Raw genomic sequence first — 27,239 nt, 5'->3', positions numbered from 1 at the left:
TTTAGAAAACCCCAGGACCTCTCTGGAGTCCCCCAGGACCCATCTGGGTACCCCCAGACGTCTTTCTGGTGCCCCAGGCTCCTTCTTGGGCTCCCTTGACTGCTCTAGGACCCCAAGGATCCCTTTAGGAAACCCCAGGATCCCTCCCTCTAGTGCCCCCTGGTCCCTTCTTTGGCCCCCAAGGAGCCCCAGGGGCAAACCCCAAAGGTGCTGGGGCCACAGAGCATTGAGCTCTGGGGAAAGAACATCACGTGTTCAGAGAAAAAGGGCAACAGAGGCAAAAACTTTGGGGTTTTTTTTGTTGTTTTGGTGGTTTTTTTTCTTTTAAATCAGCTTTATTTTTTCTACCTTTATTTTTCAATTTCCCATAGCACCTTGGCAATGTCAAAAACAAATACAAATACATGTATTATCATTTTAACATTTAAAGCATGAACCTACTTCACACAAATTTCGGTTTTGACAGGTTCGACAACAGGAAGATACCAGAACAGACAAAGTCTAGAAGCCAGATAGGTTGCTTTTTTCTCTCCTTTCACTGAAGCCCTAAACTTTAAAGAGAGACCAGAAATGCCAAGGGGAAGCTGGATTCATCTGGGAGGAACGAGATGGCTGTAGGAACTTGAGCTCAATATATTATCTGAATATTTTGTATTCTATAAAAATTAGAACAAAACCCATTTATGCACAGTCTGTTTACATTTGAAGTTGCTTCTTTTTTTTTTTTTCTTTTTTGGAAACGGTATCCACAACTGAAGCTCCATAAAAATAAACCTCTGGTTCTTAAATATAAAATTTTAAAGTTGTTACAGGTTCGTTTGCAGGTGGATTTTTTTTTTTTTCAGAAATAAGTTGCTTTAAACTCCATTTCAAGTCCTCCCCCAACTGTACATTAAAAAGAGACTCGATGAACACCCCCGAGCGCCTTTGCTAAAGGCACCGAAGAGAAGAGCCAACTCAACTACAACAAATCAAAATGATGTACCCTCCTAAAGGAAGCTCAAAACTAGCTAGAATATATACACACAAAGAAAGAGCATGAGAAATCATTCAGATTAATGGCAACAATCTTATGTTTCCGAAGGAAATATCAAAATTAGAAACAAAAATTCTATTGCATATCTGTAGTAATCAAGGATTTACAAAAAAAAAAACAACAAAACAACAAAACCCAACAAAAAAACAACTTATTGGAAGCGATTCCCACCCCCCCGAACCCCGAAGTGCATCTCTTGTTGCATCATCTGTAAGAGAATGGCGTGGTTTATTTAAAATATCCTCTGTACACAGCAGATTTTCTCCCCCAGGCAAACGTTCCCGCGGGTAACAGTAAAAATCGCAGACATTTTCAAGACAATTAAGCCGCTATCGACAAGGTAGTAAGGCCATAGCTATGGAACTACAGTAAAGCATCAATTAAGTCACTTATTTGCTACTGATCTGCCACAGGATCATCATCATCTTCTGGTTAATAGAGTGGGTTACTTTTTTTTTTTTATTATTTTTACTCTTTTTTTTTTTAAATCTACTGCTAAAACTGCACCATCAGACCGTGCCAGGCTAATTTTTTCTTTAAAAAACAAAGATAGCAGGAATGTAAGATACTAGAAAACTAACTTAAGTCAAGAAATCAAAAGAAAAAAAAAGAAACTTTTTTTTTTTTTGCACTTTTAATTTTACTATCACATGCAAATAATGATTGATTTCTCTTTTCGCTTCCCCCGAAAGAAGGACAAGAGAGCAGCCCCATCTTTTCCAGGCACAGTAATTTGGAAAAGAGCTTCACTGGGGGAGTTTGGTTTTCACAGCCTATTTTAATCGGTTATTTCCCCTCCCACAGAAAATAGAAAGGGAAAATCCAAAGCCCCCAGTCCAAAATGGCAGAGGGAGGGGGGAGAAGGGAAGCACTAATGGTAAATCCTCACACGCAGGTATTAAATAAATAATTACGAGTGCCCCGAAGCCCTCAGGGTTACAGATTTCTTTGCGGACGCTGCACAAGGGCCACGAGTTGCTGCTGGGAAACGCGCCCCCGGGCCCAACGAAGCCTCCGTTCCTTCCCCCAGCCAAGTTCTCCCCATCCCAAGAGGAGAAAAACTCCCCACGTGATAGAAGAAGTTTCATTTCACAACTGTTGAAACCTCAGATTCCCTTCCCAGCACTACGAGGTGACGCTGCAGGGTAAGTGGATGCTGCGTGGAGCAGAGTTAACGAGATACCTTGATCAGGGAGGTCAGAAAGCAGCAGCAGCAGCGATTCCTTACCGAGTGACTCAATCTCTGACAGCCAAGAGCTCAAAGCATCCATCGGTACCTCAACGCGGATCCGAATTCACAGCACGGTGCCCACCCACCCCCCCAAAACGTCTGCAACGGCCTCACAGGTTCCTCTCATCCAGTTTGACCGCAATTAATTGTTTCTAGCCTTGAAAATGATTCAAGACGAGCCCCGAATTCATCGCGTTTCAGAACCTCAACACTTCTAAACCCAGTACAGGTCGTTTCAAAGTGAATAATGATTTTGGTTTTCTTTATATATATGTATATAATATATATAACATGCGTAGAAATGAACAGTTAACTGCATAAATACATCCTATCGTGTTATGAATCAAACCAAAGCGATTGCCAAGCTGAATAATAAGTTAGAGAAATGACAACTCTGCCTTTATATATATATTTATAAAAATAGATATGAGTGTTCTCAAAGCAGTTGATAGAGAATGCCTACCGAGTCCAAAGCCGCCAAGGGTTTATCTGGCTAAGAAATCAGAAGATGAGAACGTTCACAGTTATTCAAACTGCCACTTACATTCATTCTAACAGCAACGCTAGCGTTATATCACTAAGATGGTTACGGTAGAGATCACAATTGAGTTTTCCAGTGTTCACAACTTACGACTTCAGATTTCTACACCTGCTATTCACTAAAAACAGAAAAGAAAAAAAAAAAGAAAAAGAAAGGTGTGATTCTTACCACTGGAAGCTACCTTTCCCTAAGGTTTCACACAGAACTTTGAAACCTGACGTGCTGATTTTGGCAGATTAATTCATGGATTTTCCTATTTTGGTTGTTAATCACCTTCAACCGAATCATTTCGAGGCAATACCACTGCAAATTCTCTCAGCACACAGCTAGGCAAGACGCTGCCTCTCAAGTAGCTTCTCTGAACATGAGTTTTGCTTAACCCTTTCTCTCTAGTTCACTTAAAACAGTTAAAAGAAGTCAAGTCGCTACTAAAGCGGCTGTAAAAGGAGTTCCAGGAGACAAACCCCAGCTCCGGGCACACAGCACGAGCTACCCTGCTCCGAGATAGGTCAGTGTATGGAAATCCAGCCACGTCTCTGAGATGTCGGCTTGACCCTGGCACAACTCCACACCCAGAGCTTCCCCCTGCAAGGCCAAATTTCACATCTGCAACTGGAATTCCAGGCTCTTTACCTGTGAAGCAAAGATCCTGCCCTGTGTAGCCACCCAGCAACCCCGCGCTGGGCCTGCCTCCAGCAAACACACCACAACAAATGCATAAAAGTCTGCAAAAAAGAGATCAGAGAAAGGAACAAGCAAGAAAAAAAAGAACAAAAACGAAACTAAGAAGTTGCCCTCAAAAGGAGGCGAGGACAAATTAAAGATTCTGACGTCCTCCCTTCTGCCTCCTTCCAATTGTGTCCAGAAGACCATTTTTGCTGTCCATGTGCTCTGACCTACAAGCGGGTATTCCCATCAATATAATCATGTAAAAAGCTTGCTGAATGCATCATTAGTGAAGTCAAGAGACTATCGTGTCCACCCCGCGCTGGAAACACGGGGCTCACTACAGCGGAACATTCAGGTTTCTCATCAGTGACTGCATCGTGACAACAAGATCCAGCTGCACTCACTCCACTTTCACGCCAACCCCACACCTCAGACGCGCTGCGATGCGAGGCCAGACACCCCACCTGCCAAGCCAAGTGTTAAATAGGTTAAAAAAAGTTCTAATTGTACAGAAATGCTCTTTTTTTTTTTTTTTCCAAAAATAATATTCTCTTATCCTTTTCTCCTCCTCTGCCGAGGGACAGGTTAATTTGTCAAAACGCTACTTTCGCAATCCCAAAACTGATTTCAAACAGGAAACCCTCTGCAAATTAAAAACAAAAATACAAAAATTATAATCTCTATATTTATAGTGATTGGAATCCTCCAGCATTTGCGAAATAACTTTCCGAGATGAATTTTGGGACCCTCCACATCTTCTCCACGCAAGCCACGCTCCGGTTCAGTGTTCCCCTTCACAAACGCTTCTTTCCTCAGTCTCCTTTGCTGCTTCTTAGTCCACAGCTCAAATTCAATCGCGAACAAGCGGTGGGATAAGAGTTACTTTGGTGAGCGGGGTGGCACGTACTGCTCCTTGCCGACACGTCGAGGTGCTCCCTGAGGCGACGATCTGCGTCCAAACTGGCGCCTCTGTTCCCTGATTTTCCCAGCAGCTCCCCCCCTGGGAGGCCCGTTGCCTCGGAACCCCGAGAAATCCTTCATTCGGCCTTCAGCCCTGTCGTGCGGCTTCTCCGAAGCCTTCTCCGCGGCGCCGTTCTCTTCGCTTTTGGCAGGGGGAACTATGTTGGTGCGATGCTCCCGAAGCGGCTGAACGGGGATTGGAGGAGGCTCCTTCGGGGGCTTCTGGCAAACTTCAGCGTAACTCAGCTTGCGCGGCTCCTTCAGGACATCAAGGGAGAAAAGCACAGTTTAAAGAAAGGAATAACCACGCTCTGCTCCTTCAGATCATCCCAGGAACAGCAGCGAGATGTACGGCGAGCGATCGCACCACAGCCACGGTAAACTGCACAAAAGAAGGTCCCAAAATGCTCCCTCAGCCCATCTAAGAGCACCCCTCACGCTCCCTGCTCCGGGCCTTACCTGCATCGACGAAGCAGGAGCCGCACTTGCATTAGCAGAAGGTGAAGTGGTGTTTGTCCTTGGTGGCTTCGCAGCACTGACAGGACAGACGGACACTGGCGGGGAAGCCAGAACATCTTTCTGAGCAGTTACTTCTTCTGGTTTGCTGTCTGGCTGCACTGTGCTGTCAAACCCAGAACAATTTAACATTAAAATCTCCTTGCACAGAAATTAAGGTGTGAGAAAGAGTTTTCTGACCACTCCTTGAATCCTGGGGTCAGTTCTGGGCCCTCCCCACAAGAAGGATGTTGAGGCTCTGGAGCGAGTCCAGAGAAGAGCAAGGAAGCTGGGGAGGGGGCTGGAGAAGAAGAGGAGCGGCTGAGAGAGCTGGGGGGGTTTAGCCTGGAGAAGAGGAGGCTGAGGGGAGACCTCATTGCTCTCTGCAACTCCCTGAGAGGAGGTTGTGGAGAGGAGGGAAGAAAAAGTCTCTCACGGAAAGGGTCCCTGTCCGAGGCTGCCCAGGGAGGGGGTTGAGTCCCCTTCCCTGGAGGGGTTTAAGGGCTGGGTGGACGAGGTGCTGAGGGACATGGGTTAGTGATTGATGGGAATGGTTGGACTCAATGATCCAGTGGGTCTCTTCCAACCTGGTGATTCTATGATTCTATGTCACTACTGCATTTTTTGCATAACAGGGTGGTGTAGCCACTTCCACCACAACACATTATTTGGATCTAGTGGCCCCCAGAGAAGCTGCCCACACTGACAGAGCAGAAACAGCAAACACCAGCTGGAGTTTTTGCTAGAACATCCCAATTCTAATACCCTTGATGCGCGTAAGCCGAGTACCTCAGCACCACAGCTTCAGTGTGGCTTGGTGAACTTGTACTCGTCACCGGCTGCTGGACAGGACTGTCCATCGGTTCTTCCTGAGCAGGAGCCGGAGAGCTGGGCAGCAGATCTTTGCTTTCCTGGACAGAAAACAGAAGTTGCAAAATAGGGAAAGATCAAAGATGTGTTTTAATTGCTCCTTAATTTTGCAGTTCAAGAAGGAGGGCATTATCAAAGTCCTGATTATAAAAATTCTACTTCTTTTAGAGCATCACCTCCAAAGGTATCACCCTTTCTATAGGCAAAACAAATAATGGGTAAAAGGCAAAGCGAGGCCGCATCACCCCTATTACCAAAGCCTCGTTCCATCAGCTCAAACAGATCTGTCTGGAACAGCCCCTGCTGACCCTACACACAAACTGCTCCTCCTCCAACAGCCAATGCTCCCTGTTTTATTCCAAAAGAGCAGCAAGCTTACAACAACGTAATTACAGAAACTTCAGCTAAATAGCCACCAAAAGCCAAGGAAAACCAAGACCAAAAGGACAGCAAATACATTAAACACACACAGCATGACTTTTGGGTTTAAAGCATCCCAGCGTGGAGCCCTAACATGAACTAGATCTTTAAGCAGGGAGAAAGGAGATGCAGGCAGCGCACACGCGCTACTATGATATAAAAGCTGGTACCTTCTCTTTGCAGACTCCTTTAACGATATCGGACATCCTGCTCTCCAGCACAGGCTCTCCTGCGATTTTTGCTGTGCTGCCAGGCAAAGGTGGGAAATTTGATGCTAGCAAGTCAAACTTTGGTGTCTGAGTCTTTGTTTCTGCTGAAGGCTGAGGTCTCTAGAGAAGGAAAACGTCCATTAACGGAGCTGGAACACCCAGCATGAAAAGCAAGGGGCACGGAAATTCCTAGAAACACTCAATATCCACAACGTGATCTGAGAATGTAAGGACTCTGCCTGTCCTTCAGTAAATGCAAGGCTGACACACTGCACTTTGTGTGACTCTGCAATAAAAGGAAGCAGAACTTACTGAAACCCGTTCATCTTCTCGCCTCCTCCGACCTCGGAAAACGTTCCTCCTTTAAAGGCAAAACAGAGCCAGTCAGTGCATTCATCCAGTTGAAGAGCACACTCATCCATACAAAGGGGTGCCCTGTGACAGAGGATTTACAGCAGCTTCCCAATGCTTCCCAAAATACAGTTCTGGGAGGTTCTCCACCTTCAGGAAGGGCCAAAACTCTTGGAACATGGTCCATAGTGGGAAGAAGTTCTCTTTTTCCCTCCCCTGGACGGGGTAACCTAGAGCACCGTACCTGAACATGGATAATTGGACTGTTATATTAGTGTCCTACAGTTTTATAGTAATCAATTTATCCATCCAAGTTCACAAATATCATTCTTGGTCTCTATTTTTAAATGCCCAAACCCTGAACTAACAGACAAAAGACAACACCAGTTGATCTTACAGCTTTTAGGAGCACAAAATTCTCCAGCTGAGGATTTGCTCATTATTTACAGTGATACCATCTTTACTTCAGCAACTGCTTTCATTCTGGGAACAGAGCAGTTATTTTGAAATAAAGATACCTCGCTACCTCACCACAAGGTGTTTGTGAGGACCATGAATGAACGTATAGTCAAGCAGGAAACGTTCACGCTCCCAGTTTAGTATTTATCATTTATTTAAAAGCCATTTTTGCCCTGGTCAGTCTTTACAGGAACATATATTGCATCACGAGTTGTCTGAACTCCAAGACCACGTCCCACTGCGTTAAAGCAAAAAGCAAAAAGAAGGACACGCAGTTCTTTACCTGCCCCTGCCAATGCCATAATCTCCATTCTGCTCCATCTGTGTGGCTGAAGAATCCTTCTGGGAATAACCTTGCTCTTGGTGCCCAGTTAGGGGACTGCCGTGTCGCTCCATCACAAAATTCCTTGAGTTGGTTCTGTTCAGAGGTCCTTCCCCCGCTGGCACGGCGCCGACGGAGGCCGGACCCTCTGCTGCGTGCTCCGAGCTGCTCGACGAGCGGAAGTGAGGCTTCACGCTGCAGAACACAGAGCAGAGCTGGGGAACCCAGAGCTGGGGAACAAGATGCAAACCTACCACCAACTACAGGTAATTCGGAGCTGACAAGAAGGGGGGAGCTCAGTGAGCACTGGAGCTCCAGCAGAGAACTCGTTTCCTACACAGGTTTGGAAAGAACAACGGAATTCTTCTTTACCACCATTTATTCTAGTTTTCTTGCAACCTTCCCTCCTTATCAAGTGTTGCCACTTGAAGAAAACATCAAAATTGCTGCCCAACAGACACTAAAGCAGGGGAAAAAAAAAACAACTACCCTCCCAAAACCTAGAGGTGGTAGAAGATCCAGAAGAACCCAGAAGGATTCTTTGTCTCTCTGAGCCTGCAGAGAAGCACAGGGAGATTGGTCTGGAGAACTAAGCTAAGCCCCAGGAACAAACTTGTCTGCCTGCAAGCAAAAAATTGAACCGAAACAAGAAGCTGGTGACTGCAAGGACTGAAGAGAACAGGGAAGATGAGGCTGGAGTAGCCAAGAAGGTCAGGGTCTCAGCCTCACTGTTCCTGTTATCAAACACCCACAATGCTGACCCTGCAGCTTACAACATCCCAGACATTTTACCCACTTATTGATCATTCAGCATTAAAGGATTCTGTAACAAAGACTCAGCCTGCCCTTCCCACAAGGGTGTTGCAACAAGTCAGGGCAAAATAAATATGACTGGCTTGAACAAATGTTTAGCTACAGAGAAAAACCCAATACTTAAATATCAACTGCCTGAAAGACAAAAACAAATCGCTAGGCCAGAAACCTGAAAGCAGCAGCTGGACGAACCTCTCTGAACAAACTCTTCTGCTGTTCAAGAGAAAATGCACTAAACAAAGATTAATTCACACTTCACAGCTTCAAGAAGCATCAAGTTGGTTTCGAGACGCCAATAAGGTTACATTTTCCACGAGCAAAACCCACAGGGAGGTGGAAAGCAAATCAGACACTTGCATTTTGTTCAAATCATTCTTTAAACAGATGATTCTCGAGACATCGTTCAGCCCTCAGATCTCATAATCTTACCCGTCACTGAGAAGGCCACAATCTTGTCTGGGCAGAAGAGCAAAGCAGAAAAGATGGGGAAAGATGAGGAAGAAAAAAAAAGCAGAGGGAAGGAGAGATGATGAGAGAGAGCAAAGAAAAAAGAAGGAAAAGCAAGAAGTGCAGGCCGCCCAGACAATCGATTGTTGGACCTGATCTCTCTTAGCGCGATACTTGATCATCACTGGGCCGAACCTGAGGCTGTGTCTCGCCGTAACCTCCTCACTCTCCTGTTTGCAAAGGAATCTGGAGCATAACTAACATCTGCTTCCAGAATAGGGAGGTTTATTACTGCAAACCCAGAGCTCTGCAGCGGCACAAAGGCTAAGCAAGACCGGCAGGAAAGACAGGACAGCAGAGACTGAGCAGCAGAACCTGCCCACGCTTGACCCAAAAGCTTTAACTTCACAGCAACTGAAGTTTCACAAGTTAAAGTCTTAACTTCACCAAGAGTCTCAAAAGCTTAAAGATTATACAGATGTTTTCTACAAGGAGGCAGTGAATATGTGGTCATTTCCAGATGTTAAAATTTGGGTACATACAACTCTCATACAGTTTCAGCATCCAGACTTCTCAGAAGATGCAGATGCCTCAGAGCTTTATAAGGTTTAAAGTCTGGGCACAATTTAAGGCAAAAAAACCAAAAAACCAAGCCCTTTATAAGAAGGTCTTGGCTGGGAACTGAGCTGCTGTAAGCAAGTCAGCTGCCTCATCTCCGAGCAGTCGCACTGCCAGCCTTCCCGGACTCTGCTGAGTCACCACAGAGCAAATTTCAAAGTTCACCTTTTGCCAACGGCCACAAACCTTCACTGCATCTCAAACCACTCACGGTACCAGCACTTGTCAGCGATGCCCAAGCTACCAGCCCGCCCAGGCTGAATACAGCGCGACAGCCTGCAGAATAAAACCATTCCCACCCACACAAAGGGATTACGGCTCCGTTGCATTTACAGAGCACCCTTCCAACAAATATAAAGCTGCTTCCTCCTCCCTGGTGTTTATATCCTTACAGTAATCAGAGAAGAGGGAGATAAAGCAAATAAATCAGAGTAACCGACTCAGCAGCAGGCGGTTGTAACAGAGCAGCCAGGGCACACGATTCAGCTGCATAAACCGAATGGCTCTCTGCAAGACTAAATCAAACAACAGGAAAAGCTTATATTTGTGCTGCACGATTTTATAATCTGCACACAGCAAACATAAGAAGGGTTACCTTAACGGGAGGTCATTATTTGTCTGCAGAAACTCCTCTGAGGCTGCTAGAGGCGATACTTCTGCTCTCTCCAGCATATATGCCTTATTTTAGCATCTTAAGCTTGATTTTAGCTTTACTTTATGAATCAAGTAGTAAAACATCACAGAGATTTGATAAACAAAATAAATAACCCAGTCCCATCGCAAAGCACAGCATATGACAAGGGCAAGGAACACATCAGGATCCCAACACCACGAGTTCTCAGATCACAAAAGGTGTGAAGAGCAGTCTTACCGATTTCTGTGGAATGGGCGACCTATACTCAAAGAAGCAGCATTTGTTTTATACGATCCTGGTGTGTTAAAGCCATTCACAAATCCACCGTTCGGGAAGGGGGCCTGCAACAGACAACAGTCTCAATTGCTGAGAAAAGAGAAACCTTTGCAGTGTTACGAGATCAGCTTCGGCATTATTCACCTGCTCTGTGTGTGCTACCACATCCCACGTGCTGTAAACTCGCTATGGAAGCAAAATCCCCACCAGGGTCACAGCCTGCACAGCTACTTGAGCATCAGAGTCCTCCTGCTGCTGGAAGAGTTACAAGGCTACAAAGCTCTTTCAACACCATCAGCTACTGGATAATGGAATTCAACACAAAATTTCTTGAAATAGATGGCAGCCAACGGTGAGAGATAAAGCCATGGCTGTCAGAGAGGCTGCATCGAGCCCGTTCAGACTAGACATCTGGAAAAATTTCTTCACCAAAAGGGTTCTCACGCCCTGGCAGGGGCTGCCCAGGGAGGTGGTGGAGTCTCCATCCCTGAAGGTGTTTAAAGGACAGGGTGGATGGGGTGTTCACGGAGCTGGTTAGTAGTGGACAGACATGGTTGGACTCAACCTCAGAGGTCTTTTCTAGTCAAGCGATTCTATGATTCTATAACATGAGGCATCACAAAACAGAGGAGCCCCATTAGAAAAAACTGTGCATTCTACGACTAAAAAGCCCTCCATGATCACAGAACCATAGAATGGTTTGGGTTGGAAGGGAACCCCAAAGCCCATCCAGTTCCACACCCCCTGCCATGGGCAGGGACACCTCCCACTGGATCAGGGGCTCCAAGCCCCATCCAACCTGGCCTTGAACCCCTCCAGGGATGGGGCAGCCACCCCTGCTCTGGGCAACCTGGGCCAGGGCCTCCCTGACGGAAGAAAATATGGGACAACACGCAGTGATCAATATGATCCAAGTGAAGCCATTTAATCGAAGTTCACTACACATTTTATACCTTACTTGCTGAAGCAAGCCATTGTTTTACAAGCTGATTTGACGATTCTTCATTAGTAACAAGTAATCGTTGGTTACAATACATTATTATATTTTCCCATGAGAAACAGCTATGTGAGCATTTCAGTCTACAAATTGATAGACTACAAAGTAACAAGTCAAGGACTACTGAGGAAAGCTTCCCGTGAGAAATGAGAGGAGTAGAAGGTAGAAAACCTCTCTATTGTTGCAAAGAAAAACCTTGAAGACAGTGTGTCAGTTACAGCAGCTGCTTCTTCTGCAAAGTTAGCTTGAATTCTGGTGCAAAAGCTGTGAGGCCTTATGCTAAGGTGCCTTTATTTCATTTAGCATAAGCTGCTCAGTGCTTGGGGTGCTCAGGAAATGTCCTCTGGTTCGCAACCATCCATCACCTCCCCACAGGAAAACATTTCTTCCTAAGATCTCATCTCAATCTACCCTCTTTCAGCTTAAAACCATTTCCCCTCATCCCATCCCTGATTGAGGGCCCCTCCTCAGCTTTCCTGGAGCCCCTCTCAGTACTGGAAGCTGCAATAAAGTCTCTCAGAAGCCTTCTGTTCTCCAAGCTCTCTCTCTCTCCTCCTTTTCATCAGCCGTTACTCACCAGTGGTGTTTCAAAGTAAGGTGCGGGATTTGGAGACCACGTCTGAGGCACGATGCTGTAAATTGAGTACTGCTGAGGACTATATACAGGCTGCATGAAGAGCGGCGAGGCAAACTGTGCTTGGGCCTGCACTGGCTGCGTGTAGACACTGGAATCTACTACCCGGTAACCATTCTTAGCGAAAAAAGTGTTGATGGCTTTTATCCTTGCCTGCAAGACATCAAATCACATCACGTATATTAGCTGGGAGAAGAAAGAAAGCACAAAAGGAAATCTTTCTTGCCTCCTGGAATGACAGCAACAGGGATGCGAGGAGGAAGCAGGCTGGTTATTGTTTACCAATAGACACTCTGATAAAAATCAGTAATGATTATATTCCTACAGCACGCTAAAGGGATGAGGGCACGTGCTGCTTGTGCTCAAGAATCTGTCAAGTTTAAGATAAACATTTCTTCCTACAGCAGGAACTGCCCAGACTCCAATTCTGGCAGCTCCTCTTGGTCCAAGTGGCTCCATTCAGCTGTATTTAGAGAGTAACAAGCTCCAGCTAGAGACTTGCAATGCCCAGAGTTCCTCTCCCGAGTTCTGCAGACCCAGATTCTGGGGAAGGGGAGAAGGGAAGATGGAACAGGAATGTATTTCATACCTCAAGGGAAGCAGCAAACACCAGCAGCCATTTAATGCTTTTCCAAAGGTGCCCATGACCTCATTTAAGCTAACGGCTACAGAGCAAGCGCGATGGCCAGTCCCACCGCTGATTCCTTCGTTTCCCCCCATACACACAGCGCATCATTCAAACAGAAACCTCCCATCAAGCAGCCTTACCATTACTGGCTTGCCCTGAAAAGTTTTCACTTCTTCCCTTAAGTATTTAAACGCCTGCAAGTACAAAAAGGATGAATGTTAAGAGTATCTTGATCCAACCGTACTTTTCAGAGGATATTAAATGGTTTAATACTGCTGTGTAGCAATGTGCTTCCCCATCAGCCCAGATAAAGTCAATAACGCATCAAACCCAGGACACACGATGCCTGTTACGGCCAGAGAGCTTGACTCAAGGGGCAAATGAGAGAACTAAAATCCTACAAGCTCTGAGCTTTTACCTCTATTAACTAGAATATGCCAATAACCTCTTAAAATAACAAAGGAGAGATCAGTAAAGTGCAGTTGAAGGCAGCCTCACTCACCTGTTGCGCATCCGTATCCGACTGGAATGTAACGTACCAGTTGTTGTTGTGAGCAAACTCACAGCTGATCACTTTGGGGCAGTTCTCATTTTTGAAGAGAGCTTTAACCTCCTAGGGGAGAGAATAAGGTGGGCAGTGAGGGGGGACCCAGCTCCAAGCTGCAAATAGAACACTACGCCAAGCACAGTTCACCCTTCAGCTCCTCAGCTGCAATCTTCCCTTGACCAGGGATGTTCTTTTAACTCCCTTGATGAATCTGCCAGGCACCAAGTTCTCCTCTACTTCTTTCTGAACCCAAGCTCCTCAAATAAAAAGTAGCAGGCCCAAACAGTTAAAAACCCCCAAAACTAAACCCAAAATCAGTGTAGAACTGGTGAGATAGCTACTTGAAAGAGGTAGTAAAAATGTGGGTTTAGATTGGGAGAGTCAGCCAGAAAAAAAAATGATTCCACAAAATATTTCTAAATCATGGCAAACTGGCAGCTTCATAATAATCAGATTTTAAAGCGAAGGAAAAGCAGCTGCTCAGCGTTTGCATAAGAACTCATTAAAAATGCCAGGAGACAAACACCCTGTGTTACAACTTTAAAAAAAAAAAAAAAAAAAGACCTAAATCATTCTGTTCGCCAAATATCAGCAGGAATTTTATTATCCTCCCTTCTCTGAAGATAATGAGCTCAGCTTGCACTGGGTCACAATGAACAAGAAATGGTTGGTAAAGTTTCTTGCTGCCAAAACAACATCTGACTGCAAGTAAAGTTACTTCTGTGACAAAAATTCAGCCTGAATTCCAAGCTATGCCCTGGGACAATTTATTTTTGGATCTCAAAAGAGACTAGTTCAAACCTCCTTCCAGAAAAGCTCAGTGAGCACAATTTTTGGTTGGGGAAAAAAAAAAGCTCACTTGAAAGAATTTTGATAAATTGGTGAATAATGGGAAGGGACAAAGAATGAGAATCACAGAATCCTGAAATGGCTGAGGTTGGAAGGGACCTCAAAGCCCATCCAGTTCCACCCCTGCCACGGGCAGGGACATCTCCCACTGGATCAAGGGCTCCAAGCCCCATCCAACCTGGCCTCAAACCCCTCCAGGGATGGGGCAGCCACCCCTGCTCTGGGAAACCTGGGCCAGGGCCTCCCCACCCTCACTGTGAAGAATTTCTTTCGATTGACTAATCTAAATATTGCCCTTTCCAATTTAAAACCATCCTCCCTCATCCTATTGCTCCAGGCCCTCGTAAAAAAGTCCCTCCCCAGCTTTCCTAGAGCCCCCTTTATGTACTGGAAGCTGCTCTAAGGTCTCCCTGGAGCCTTTTCTTCTCCAGGCTGAACAACCCCAACTCTCTCAGCGTGCCCTCATAGCTGAGGTGCTCCAGCCCTTGGATCATCTTCATGGCCCTCCTACAAGTTTTTGCTTTGGCTTTTTTGTCAATACATCCAGGCAGAAAAAACTCCTTACGTAGCTTACAAGAAAAATATCTGTGTTTAATCAAATCCAATACCAGTTGACCTTTCAAGCAATGCTTTCTGGTGCTGCTTGAAGCACCACTGGGGATACCAATGGGCTTCTGTTTCTCTCTGCTTTTTTACCTCAATAGGTGTTGTTTCGGGGATCTCGCGGAGAATGATAATACATCGTTTGTGGTTTGGTCTCACTTTCTCCCCTCTCTCATCCACTTGTACCATAGGAGAAGCTAAAATTAAAAGACAAACAGCAGTTTAACACTGGATACCGTGCACTGTGAAACATGTCAGCAACACCAGGGTTCATTACCCAGTGTGGAACTAGGAGGGGCTGCTCAAGGAACCAGGTTTCCTGACCCAGGGGAGCAGGATTTGCTCCACCAGCCACACTCTGTTTGCTCCTCAGAACATCTGAACCGTTGGCCTGATGTCACCTCCACCTACAGCTCAGATATCCAAAACACTCCATCCCAAAGTCAATACCCAATATTCAATCTAAACCTCCCCTGGCACAACTTGAGGCCATTTCCTCTCATCCTATCATTTGTTCCTTTGGAGAAGAGGCCAACACTTGCCTGGCTCCAACCTCCTTTCTGGAAGCTGCAGAGAGCTATGAGGACTCCTCTCAGCCTCCTCTTCTCCAGACTAACACCCACCCCAGGTCCCTCAACTGCTCCCAGAACGACTAGGCTCCAAACCCTCACATGATATCCCCAAGCAGCCTCTTTCCGGGGCAGATTTACGCAGATTTCTATAAACCAGCTAAAGCTGAAGTTCAGGAGTCTAGAACAGTCACTTAGAAACACCTCTGCACACCCAGGTTCCCGTCACCATTGACCAGAACAACGCACCACGACCAGCACAGAGACCAGCGCGTTTCTCTCAAGCACAGGATTCTTTGTTCTATCTATACAGACACCAAACACCCAGACTTACATCTCAAAACTTCAAGAATAAGGTCCATATCAGTCGTCAGCTTCTTAATACCCTCCATGTTGGCGATTGTCCATATCGGAACAAACTGGTCACTGTCCATTTGAGACATCAAGTAGAGATCCTTTGAGAGGTTCTCACTGAAAAGACACAAGTTCTTTATTTTATAAAAACCCTGATCTTTACTTACAGAAGCCTCAAAACTGTGGCATTACTGGAGGCTTAGACGTTCCCCAATAGCATTCACAGCCAGAACATGTTCAGATTTTTCTCTCCTGGCCAAAATCTGAGCAGATCAACACAAAGTAGATCATTAAAAAGATCATTAAAAAACTTAATGATAAGTTACGGTGCTCTACGTGCTTGCAAGAAGGATCTTGCCCAAGAGACCTCCTGTGGTACCCTACAGCTAAATGAACTCAAAGCTAAATGACCTCAACACTCGACAGTTGTGAAGCACACAAATCATTCATTATGGGACAAGGAGGCAGAAACAGGATTGAAACAGCTGAAAGACACCATAGGGTTTCTACAGCAAACTTTGATTTGTATCACAAACAACTCAAAGTTAAGACTTTGATGAAAATGATAGCACAAAAAGCCAAGAAAAGAGAAAAGATTTGTCAATGACTTTACTAACAGGTCTATACGATGCTGAGGTAATGGCAACGTACCGGGAGAAGCAAAATTCAAGTTGTTTTTTCAAGCATTCTCTAATGTCTTCCGTGGTCACAGCCGAGCTGCTTTCACCTGGAATTCACCACAACCACCATCAGGTCCCAGTTTCACGGTAAGAACACAACGCAAGAACACATTTCATTGTAGGATAAAAGCACGACTCCCTTCTGGGTAAGCCATGAGGGAAAAGGTCACTCGAGAGAAGCTTAGAGACCTCCACTCCAGACAGTCTCGAAGTGACTCCCATCACACAGCTTTCACCTACGTGGCCAAGTTCTACAGCAGGTTTGGATTTTAACTACACGTGGAACATTTCAAAGCTCGTCAAGTCTGATGTGATTAAACAGAAGACTCCAGCTACTGGCAGCAATGTTTTAACGTGGATACTCACCAGACACTTCATAGATTTGGTATCCGAGATCTTCAGCTGCCAGGACAATTCCATTTGCAGATGCTTCATCGACTCCTGTGCCATTTCTTGGGGCTTCACAGTTGGGGGAATACATCACTTCATACTGCTTGCAGCTCTCCTCCGAGATCTCTACGTTACCTGGCAAAAGGACACTTCATCACCAGAAAACCTGCTAGGAGCTTCAGAATATTCTCCACTTGAAAAGTTTTGGCTACCTACAGTAAACCAAATCCTCAAGGATTGAAAGTGCCCAGGCCAAGTACACCTTTCTTAGACTTCTGGTCTCTACTTTGTATCAGACAGCACCTTCTACCTCGCCGATCTCAGAAAGACCTTCTTATAGGCACTAGCATCTCAGGGATAAATAATTAATTGGATCATGAAATTCTAAGGCCCCCAAAAGCAGCTGACGACGTAAAAACCAAGACTTTCCCTCTGAAATTTGAAATATTTAAACAAGGTTCCTAAAAACTAAAGCACTACAATAGTTTACACCACCTCCTCAACACATTACATGATTCTTACTTACATAAAGGACTGGGGATTATCTGGTAATTGTTCTAAACCAACTCCCTACGTTAGGATCTGCTTAAAAGCACGAACAACCTCTATGCAAAAATTGCCTTTAACTTCCCAGGAGTGAAGCGCTGCCAGGATTGCTTCATGTTGTTGCAAAGCAGCACATGAGTTTCCACCCGTCAATGCACAAACTCCATACTCTCTCTCCACTTCTGCTGACTTATCAGAAGCTTTTGACAGGGCCCCCACAAACCCAATCCTCACCTCTGCCGCAGAGCAACCGCAGCTGGGCTGTCGGCTTCCTATCAAGTCTAATAAAAACAGCACAGCTGAACCATTTGAATATACAGTTCTGCACAACAGGACTGCCATGAGGTGAGAAAGGAAAACGAGCACTGAATGGGAACACAGACTCAACTGAACCCGCAGATGCTCGGTGGTTTCTGCTCCAGCACAAAGGCTGCTGCCTAACAGTTTTGGCAGCACCTCAGTGCTCTCCCAGGATCGCAGGTGCCCTCAGACCTTATCTTCCTGTTCACAGGGTCAATTCTGCATCCCTCTTAGCGCGTTACATAGTCATCACCGGGCCACTGGGATCCTGTTGCCTGCTGAAGCGTTCCAGCCTAGCACAGCTCTGGACACCTCCTTGAATCCCCAGCTCACTGCTCATCATCTCTGTAAACCGCCTGCCACTTTCATAGAATCACCAGGTTGGAAGAGATCCACCGGATCATCGAGTCCAACCATTCCCATCAATCACTAACCCATGTCCCTCAGCACCTCGTCCACCCGGCCCTTAAACCCCTCCAGGGAAGGGGACTCAACGCCCTCCCTGGGCAGCCTCTGCCACTGCCCAACGCCCCTTTCCATGAATTTTTTTTTCCTAATGTCCAGCCTGACCCTCCCCTGGCGGAGCTTGAGGCCGTTCCCTCTCGTCCTGTCCCCTTTCTCGTGTTCATTTCACCCTCACTGTTACCTCGGCACAAACAGCTCCAAGGAGAAGAGCAAGAGGCTGCTTCTCACTGCTGAAGGTTCACAGAGAAGCCTCAGCACTACCCAGCAAGGGACGCGTTCTGGCGAGTGCTAACCACGGCCCGCGATGTCTCACCCTCAGAATGAGTCCCCGGGGCAGCCGCCGAGTCCTGCCACGAGTGCTCCGTGCCATTTGTGGGCGGCACAGCCTCTCCGCTCCCTTGGGGTACTTCTTGCCACACTTTGGCGTTAGGGTTTAAGCCAGCACCTTTCGATGTTACCTGCTAGAGAGACCAAGACAGTTTCATTAGGAACGTGAAGCCAAAGCTGCTTTAGAAGCCAAGCCAGACAACAGAGGTGAATTTATTGACTTTCTAGAGTTCCGCATCTCGAGGGTCTAAGCAGCAAGTAAATGCCTATGTGATTTGTCATTAATCAAAATGGGAAAATCCTTGGTGTTTGCCAAGTATTTCATTTCTACCTCCATTGGAAGTGTTGCCTTCAACCTCTCTGTTGACATCCGACAACATCAGCAGAGGCAGCGACTAGCCGGCAAGGACTCTGGGAACTCACAAGCTTTTAAAGACTTGACTGTCATAATGCTCCAGTCCCCTTTCACCAGAGAGGGAAATTTTCCCTCCTCCAGACCCCTTCCTGGAAAGGAAGGTAAAAAAACATATTTCAAGGAAAAGAAACTAATGACTTGTGGTATCGGTGACATCCAAACCAAGCAAGCATCATCGGTGCTGCACCAGGATTCCTCACGGATTTACCTGACCCAGTTTCCCCATGAGTTTCCCTACACCTCACACACCCCAGCGTGTGCTGGACCTGTAGCTGAGGAGGTTAACAGCTCTCAAGTGCCAAGACAAAGACAAACACGGCCTGCTGAGGGGGACAGGAGCATCACACACTAAAACCAGGCAACAAGGACCAGAAGCGGAGTCAGAGGGAAAAGAGCGAGGCAGACAGAAGGAACTGCTGGACTCCAGCCTGGAGCCCCACACAAACATCCATCTCTACAGCAAAGACAGCCCCCTCCAAGGTCCCTTTCCAAGAGATGCTTGGAGGTGTTTGGGGAAAGAGTCAACAACTCAGCAAAGACAAAGCACAAGCATCATAATGGCTTTTGCCCTATCGTGATAAACCCAATCTCTTCCATGTTGGTAAAATGATGCTTTTGTAAAAGTTCTCCTCCCAAGAATTCCCAAACACCACAAGCCCCGAGCGCTGCTTCCTCTACCCAGGCTCCTTCCACCACCAAGCAGCAATCTGCATCGTTCACGCCATCTGCTTGAATTTCAAAGGCGAAAGCCATTAACCCCAGTGCGTATCTCAAATTCACAAACAGGGAAGTCTGATATTTTTGAGGCTGCCTCCCAGGTTCTGAAATGACGGAGTCGTTCCTGCCAGGCCTCAAACAAAGCAAAAGGATAAGGAAGCAGTTGCAACAGGGGCAGAGATAATTCCTCTGCCAAGGTCACACCAAGCTCCGAAGCTTTTGGCTCCAAGGACAAACCCAAATTCAGCAACAAAAAGCCTCCAAACATCGGAGAGGTTCAAGATGATTGTGAGAGAATGCAAAACAAACATCACAGCTTCTGCAAGGCTCTCTTTGGGATTCAACCCTCCCTCCCTGCCCCGCGCAACTGAGTTAATCCATGCAGCAATAGAGCTTTCCCCCATCCTTAAGGCAAGCAGCACAACACAGCTGGAAACAAAAAGAACTGGAAACAGCTCTGTATGAAAGCACACGTGCACAGTCCCCTCCTTAGTTCTCAGGATGGATAACCTCCAACAAAACCTTGGAACAACATCCTGGTCACCTACCCTCTTTCAGCATAAAATCATTCCCCCTCATCCTATCCCTGCACTCTCTGATCAAGAGCCCCACCCCAGCTTTCCTGTAGGTCTCCTTTGAGTATCATCGATGTAGTTTAAGTTCAAGATGTAACTCTGCTTAGCAGCCAGCGGCTCTTTCGCCTCATGGCCAGTTCTAGCACATGCTCAAGAGCGGAAAACCAGCAGTGCCCATCTCCTCAAATTTACTTTCTATCAAAGCAAGAAAGAAAAGACGCCTCCAGGAGGTGACTCATTATTTTACACAAATAAACCCTACCTTACGTCTTTGAGGTTGGCGTTTAGCTCAATCTGAAAGTAATTTTAAGGAATAAGGACGATAAAGTGAAACTGAAACACGTCAGGGAGATAACCTCAGCTCTGGAGGTGATCAGGAGCGAAAAGCAACTCTGAAGTGGCAGATGATGTTTCTCACTGTAGAAAATACTGAGCAACACATGGTACTGGGGAAGGAAGCTCAGAAATCCCAGGACCAAGTAAAAAGCGCTTAGAAACTGAAGCAGGTTCTGGCTGATGAAGCCATGAATGATCTATTAATGCAACAGGTGAAACCCGCGCCTGGAAAAGCGTGTGGGCTCCTTCCTCTCTGCACTAGAAACACCTCATGACACATCACACAGTTCTGCAAGACCCAGCCCTGATGTCAAGGCTCTTAATAGCAAGATACCACAGGCTCCGAGAGGATAAAGAGTCCCTGATTTAAACAAGCTTTTGAAAATCCCACACGCTGCACTCCCGGGGCAGCCCCGCTCCGTCCTGGCACTCGGCTCTTCTGAAGAGAAGGCCAAAAAATCAATTTGTGCTTATTTAACCACAGCTAACGAAGCCCAAGCCCGTTCGATTGGCTGCGCAAGAACCCGCCCAGCTGCTATCGGGAACTTTCATGACGAGGTTAAAGCTTTACAGAGTGACAAAGGTTAGGAACACTCGCTGGGATCGGCGCGCTGACAAAGCTGTCCTCTGCAGCACAGCTTCCCTCCAGTCTACATCACAAACACGGATCAACGATTCTTCTCCTTCAATTCCTCAAAACTGAGCATCGAAGCATCTGGCTCCTCTTGAAAGGCTGGCAAAGAATATTTTTCTTACAACAGTCTAAATTACATTTAACAGACTCAATTCAGCCAAGAAAAATTGAAGTACTCACATTTTCATTTAAACCATTCGATTTTCATGTTCATCCCAATTACCCTGCAACCAAACTCTTAACACTGGGCTTGTGACAAACTGATTCTCTGAAAGGAAACCCAGAAGATAATTTAATAAAACTCATGAGGTGAGAATCTGAACGTTTCCAGAAGTGGAAAAGCAGAGGGGAAACCCTCAAACGTCAGCAAATCTCTGGGAGGTGAAGCCTTGTGCTGGTGGGAACCCAGGAGGCAGGGAACCCCACATCCACAGTGGATTTGGGGGCACGGCAGCGCGGTTCCTTGTCACCTCTTCAAGGCCAACTCAGGCTGCGAAGGAAACCAAACCGGAGAGCGTGCTGATGTCCAAGCAAAAGCACAAAGAACTCACAGGGGATGGACCACGGGGTATCACGTAACCACAGGTCCACGCTCAGAACATCCCACGTAAAACAGACCTGAATTTCAGTGGTGTGGAGAGGCAGCTCAGCTGAATGCAGCCCAGTCTTCCTGGGCCAGAACTCTAGAGCGCTTCTCATCCCTGTGAATGCTCTGCTGCTCCATGAGGAGCTGCTGCCACCCTCCCTGGGCCACCAGCACCTCTCACTCCTGTGGCAACAGCGTGGAATTTGTCACCTGGAGGGAAGCAGGAACCCAGTAAAAGAGGACAGAAATACCCAGTGCTTCACACGGGTCTGGTTTTCCAGCTAGGAAACATCGCTGGCAAACACCAGGGCAGCGTTCCAGCCATCAAAATACAAAAATTCCCATTTTCACAATAAATCTCTAATGTAATGAATGAAGAACACGCACCTGCCTGACCAAAACCCAAAGCAAGCCATTCCCAATTAATTTTTTCACAATGCATTTAATATTCAGTTAATTATCATTAACAGCCTGCTGGCCCTTGCTGCATATGAAGAACAAGACCTATCCCAAACACAAAACCAGCACAAGTCTTGCACCGCTCCCTTGCTGCAAATAGTTTTGTGAGCTAGAAGATATTCAAGGAGAACAGAATCCCACGGTGTGGAGGAATTGATTCCCAGTCACCACACGCACGCTTGAGTCTAACGCAGCGCTGGCAGCGAATGCAAGTCAGCTCATCTTCTTGAAAGCCACAAGGCTGCCAACACATCCCTGTCCTGCACCTTATTCGCACACAGCCCCGAAGATCCCAAGGTAAAAGCTGCTGTCTGCTTCCAAGCGCCCGACTGCAGCGTTTCAGAACATCTGGCCTCAAGTCCCTTGGCCTGGTAGTGAAAAGACACCTACAGAAAGTCGAGATTGTCCTCAAGGAAACATTATTGATGCTTCCCAAACACAGACCACAGAAACTAACAGGCAGCGTTAGCAGTGGGAGAGAACGGAGATGAAACACTGGAACCAGAGTCAGGTCCGTGATTTAAAGAAATTCACTGAGGCCACAGGCGTGTGGCCTGTTTGAAGGCCCCTAATCTGCTCCAGCTCCCCCTGAGGAGCCCTGACCCCAGCCCCACCTGCAGCCTAACTGCTCGGGATCACCGCTGCGGGTTCCAGCCCCAGCATCGCGTGCCGCTGTTCAAGGGGCCAGTGTGGCTCCTCCAGGCACAGGGCTGCCTGCTCGCAGCTCCACGCTGCGGCTCCCACTGGCTCAGGCACCTCCTCTTCAAATCAAGGATTAAAACTGAACTCTTGGGACCCACCGTTCCGCATCTTATCCAACTCACAGTGTAAGACAAAGTAACCCTCAAACCAGACCTGAGGAAGAGAAAGCGTTTCCCAAACCTTTTCATTCCAAGGCTCCTAACCACAGAATGTGAGCTGGTATCCGTGTCGGAGACTGCACTGGGACTGGACACACCGTTAACGGCCCTCAGCTCTCCTTGGCGAGTTCTGAATTATCCCAGCAGTGTTTGCTCCTTGCGTTTTTTGGATCAAACGCAGCGCAGAGTTCACTGCAGCTACGCTGCTGCCAGGGTTTGTCTGGCAAACGCTGAAGCTGCTGCTCCGAACTCCACAAAACGCCGCGAGGTGAGAGGGCAAAGAGACAGCCGGGGCAGCCCTGACCAGCACGCAGGAGGGACAAGGAGACCCGGGGGGGACGGACAGATGGACACACATGGACACCAGGGGACGGGGACACAGACACGGGGGGAACACCGAAGGGGAGCAAGGGGGAACCACATGGGCAATGGGGGGTAGGGGAAGGGGGGCCGCATCGGGGGGGGGACGAGGGGTTTATCAGGTATGGGGAGTGGGAAAGGAGGAAGAGCAGGAGGAGACCCAGACAAACAGACACTGGGGAAGGGAGATCACGGAAACGGGGAGCGGGAGAGGGACGTGGATACCGGGTGGGACACAGCCACCGGGAAGGGGGAGGGTGTGCAGACACACGGACACTAGGAGGGAAGGCAGGTGTGTGTGTGGAGGGGGGGGACACACGGACGCCAGGTGGGGGGGAGAGGCTGGACACACGGACAGCAGGAGGAGCGCTGGCCCCCGCCGCCCGGTGACCTCCAGGCCGAGGACGGGCCGGCTCGGCCGCCGGGCTCCTCCTCCCCTGCTCCAGCCGTACACCCCTCTTTCCCCACCAAACTCGACTATTTCATTAACATAATTAACGCGTTTCCCGCCCCCGCCACGCACGGGCCGCGCCGAGCGCTCCCGCGGGGCCCGGTCCACCCCACCCCCCACCGGCCCCGCCGCCCCCGGGCCCCGCGTAACCTTCACGGCGGCTCCCGGGAAGGTCACGGCGGTGCCTCTCACCCCGGCGGAACCTTCCAGAGCGCCGGGCCGCCCCCCCTCCCCGCCGCCCCCGGATTTGCTGTGTCAGCCCCGTCCCCACCCCTCGGCGCGGCCCTTCCCGCCGCATGGCCCGGCCAGGCCCCGCCGTCCCGCTTCCCCCGCTGCCGCCGCCGCCGCCGCTCCGCACCTCCACGAAGAGCAGCATGGTGCCGTCCGCGGCCAGCCCGGCGGGGCCGCGATGGGGGCGGCGATCGGCGCTGCCCGGCGGCGGCCGCGCCAGCGCCAGCGGGGAGGACACCCGGGCGCCGCCTCCTCGCCCGCCTCCGCCTCTTCCGGGGCCGCGCGCCGAGCGCTTCCGGGGCTGCGGCCGAGCGCTTCCGGTTCGCGCCGGGGAGCCGGGCCGGGCCGGACCATTCCGTGCGTGGAGGGGAGGGGGGAAGGGGAGAGGAATGGGTGGATCCGGCCAGCAGGGGGCGCGGCGAGTGCGGCGCGACGCGGAGAGCGACCTCCCCCCACCGCGTGGGTGGAATTGGGCTGCGCCGCGCTACCCACGGCCAAAGAGTCATAGAGTCACAGGATCAACAGGGTGGGAAAGACCCACCGGATCACCGAGTCCAACCATTCCTCAGCACCTCGTCCACCCGGCCCTTAAACCCCTCCAGGGAAGGGGACTCAACCCCCTCCCTGGGCAGCCTCTGCCACTGCCCAAGGACCCTTTCTGTGAAAAATTTTCTCTGTGTTCAGCCTGACCCTCCCCTGGTGGAGCTTGAGGCCATTCCCTCTCGTCCTGTCCCCTGGCCCTTGGCAGAAGAGCCCAGCTCCCTCCTCTCCACAACCTCCTCTCAGGGAGTTGCAGAGAGCAATGAGGTCTCCCCTCAGCCTCCTCTGAAGGGATGGGATGGGAAAGGGATTTGAGAACATCGAGTGCAGCCATCCCTGGGCACCACTAAACTGTGATTGAAGCTGGTGAAGGGGCTGGAGAACAAGAGGAGCGGTTGAGGGAACTGGGGTTGTTTAGCCTGGAGAAGAGGAGGCTGAGGGGAGACCTCATTGCTCTCTCCAACTCCCTGAGAGGAGGTTGTGGAGAGGAGGGAGCTGGGCTCTTCTCCCAAGTGATGGGACAGGACAAGGGGGAACAGCCTCAAGCTGCACTAGGGGAGGTTCAGGCTAGATATCAGAAAGACATTTTTCACAGAAAGGGGCATCAGGCACTGGCAGAGGCTGCCCAGGGATGTGGTTGAGTCACCATCGCTGGAAGTATTTAGAAAGGGGGTAGATGAGGTGCTGAGGGACATGGGTTAGTGATTGATGGGAATGGTTGGACTCGATGGTCCAGTGGGTCTTTTCCAACCTGGTGATTCTATGATTCTATGATTTGTCCCAGGGCATCACTAAACCATCCCAGGGAATCACTAAACCGTCCCAGGGCACCACTAAACCATCCCTAGGCACCTCAGCTGTCCATCTTGTAAACCCCTCCAGGGATGGGGACTCCACCACTGCCCTGGGCAGCTTCTGCCAGTGCCCTTTGTGGGAAGGAATTCTTCCCAATATCCAGTAAACCTGCCCTGGCACAACTTCAGGCCATTTCCTCAAGAGAGAAGACTGTAGAGCAGCCTTCGCGTACTGAAAGGGGCTGCAGGAAAGCTGGGGAGGGGCTCTTTATCGGGGAGTGCAGGGACAGGACGAGGGGGAATGGGGTTTGAGCTGAAAGAGGGGAGATTGAGATGAGATCTTAGGAAGAAATGTTCTCCTGTGAGGGTGGGGAGGCCCTGGCCCAGGCTGCCCAGAGAAGCTGCGGTTGCCCCATCCCTGGAGGGGTTCAAGGGCAGGTTGGATGGGGCTTGGAGCACCACTTCTCTGGGGAGCCTCTTCCAGTACCTCCTGCACTTTTCTGTGCAGTTTTTCCTGCTATCAAATCGAAACCTCCCCTGGCACAACTCAAGGCCGTGTCCTCTTGTCTTATCGCTTGTTACTTGGGAAAAGAGACCAGCGCACACCTCACTACAACCTCCTTTTAGGTGGCTGCAGAGAGCGACGAGGGCTCCCCTCAGCTTCCTCTTCTCCAGACTAAACACCCCCAGAAGCCGTGTGCTCCAGCCCCTTCCCCAGCCTCCTCTGGACACGAAGAAAGAATCGATGCACACACTGAGACGAGATGTCGTGTTGTGAGAACAAACGATGGGCGCGACAGAAAGCTCATTTGCTTTGTGGGATGGGACTGCAGAAGGATTTGTTATAGGTGAAATTATCTGATATGAGCGGGTGCCAGTAAAAACTGGGATTTCCTGCCACTGAACCTTCCCCTGCTCTATTTGCTTTTGCTTGCTTCGGGCACACCTTCTGAATTTCTCCTTATTCCTAGCAGAAGACAGGGATCTGGTGGCACATTGAGCCTCAGGGGGACCTCACCTGCTAGTCCAGAGCAGTGAGCATCGTGGCAGCCGGGATGGGGCAGGGGAAAAGTGAGGACCATGACTTGTCCTTCTAAAAGAGCCTTTCCCAGCCGTGGGAGCCAACAGGACGTTTTCAGCACTCGCTGAATTCACAAGAGGAAACTCCACCTCGAGGTAGCGCCAAGGGCACAGCACCAGGAATTCGTCCCTAGGAGGCTGAATGTTATACCCACCAGGCAGACGGAGGAAGGCGAGAGAGCAACAACACCTATTGTGGTCAGAAGCCTGGAGCAGCTCCGCTGGCAAAGTGATTAATGACCTCCGGGTGTGAGCTGGAGCCGCACGCCCAACAGCCCTGAGGTTTTGGTTACTCCCTAGCAAAGTGGGAAACGCTGCTCCCTCCCTTATTGTGCTGAGGGAAGCATCCAGCTTCCCTTTTCCTGGTATTTTCCGTCTGTTCTACCCACACTGGAATGGCCCTCAGCCGAACACCCCCCCCACACGGAGAGGCAAGGATATATTCTCCCTGGCTCTGAGGAAGTCCCTGTGCGGCACACGCTCTCCCTGGCTGTGAGGCTGACCATCAATCCATCTGAAGGCCTCCAAGGCTGGTACCTGAGACAGGGATGATGTTCTGGACTCCCTAAACCACGACACGCTGCCCCATGAAGAAACAGACCTGATGCCAGCACACCTGGACCGCCTTTTGTGGCTAAATCTGGTTCCTACGCCCTTTCTGCCGTCACCGTTATCAGTGAGGAATAAATATATTGAAACACTGACTAAATATTGAGCTGGCAGCACTATCTCTGCCTCAGCTCCTGCACGCTGGCCTGTCAGGCAGCCGGGAGGAGCTGTTTGGCTCACAGGGTGTTCCCCACGCCGAGCTCTGCAGGCGCTGGCTGGGCCTCCTTGGTGGCTCGGTAAATCTGTCAGAAAGGGCTGGTCTCAGCAGGCCTGTTGGAAAACATCTGGCTTTAATTCTTCTAGAAAGCCATGAGATTCATTTGGACACCAAACCACTTTCCTTTCATCTCTC

The 27,239-nt window shown here is 48.8% G+C and overlaps 1 protein-coding gene across 7 annotated transcripts; it reads right to left on the bottom strand.

Annotated features, from left to right (window-relative positions):
• Positions 1–313: 313 nt before the first annotated feature.
• Positions 314–24,145, bottom strand: LARP4 (La ribonucleoprotein 4). 7 transcript variants are annotated; one of them, XM_069879679.1, is made up of 16 exons: positions 23,992–24,145; positions 18,227–18,374; positions 16,579–16,737; positions 16,184–16,259; positions 15,513–15,649; positions 14,703–14,806; positions 13,113–13,223; positions 12,751–12,804; positions 11,926–12,135; positions 10,313–10,416; positions 7,525–7,758; positions 6,744–6,792; positions 6,393–6,551; positions 5,722–5,843; positions 4,897–5,059; positions 314–4,695 (listed from the first exon to the last, which is right to left on the bottom strand). In XM_069879679.1, the coding sequence occupies exons 1-16, from the start codon at positions 24,007–24,009 to the stop codon at positions 4,357–4,359; spliced, it is 2,187 nt and encodes a 728-aa protein (XP_069735780.1). In that variant the 5' UTR covers positions 24,010–24,145; the 3' UTR covers positions 314–4,356. The 7 variants fall into 7 exon arrangements, with proteins under 7 accessions (XP_069735780.1, XP_069735781.1, XP_069735778.1 ...); XM_069879680.1 differs by having other exon boundaries at positions 18,227–18,371; XM_069879677.1 differs by lacking the exon at positions 23,992–24,145 and adding an exon at positions 18,572–18,740.
• Between the last annotated feature and the right edge of the window lie 3,094 nt (positions 24,146–27,239).

The sequence above is a fragment of the Phaenicophaeus curvirostris genome, chromosome 38 (assembly GCF_032191515.1).
Source record: "Phaenicophaeus curvirostris isolate KB17595 chromosome 38, BPBGC_Pcur_1.0, whole genome shotgun sequence".
In the NCBI taxonomy this organism is placed as follows: domain Eukaryota; kingdom Metazoa; phylum Chordata; class Aves; order Cuculiformes; family Cuculidae; genus Phaenicophaeus; species Phaenicophaeus curvirostris.
Note: the sequence above shows the minus strand (reverse complement) of the source record. Positions and strands in the feature narration are given on the sequence as shown.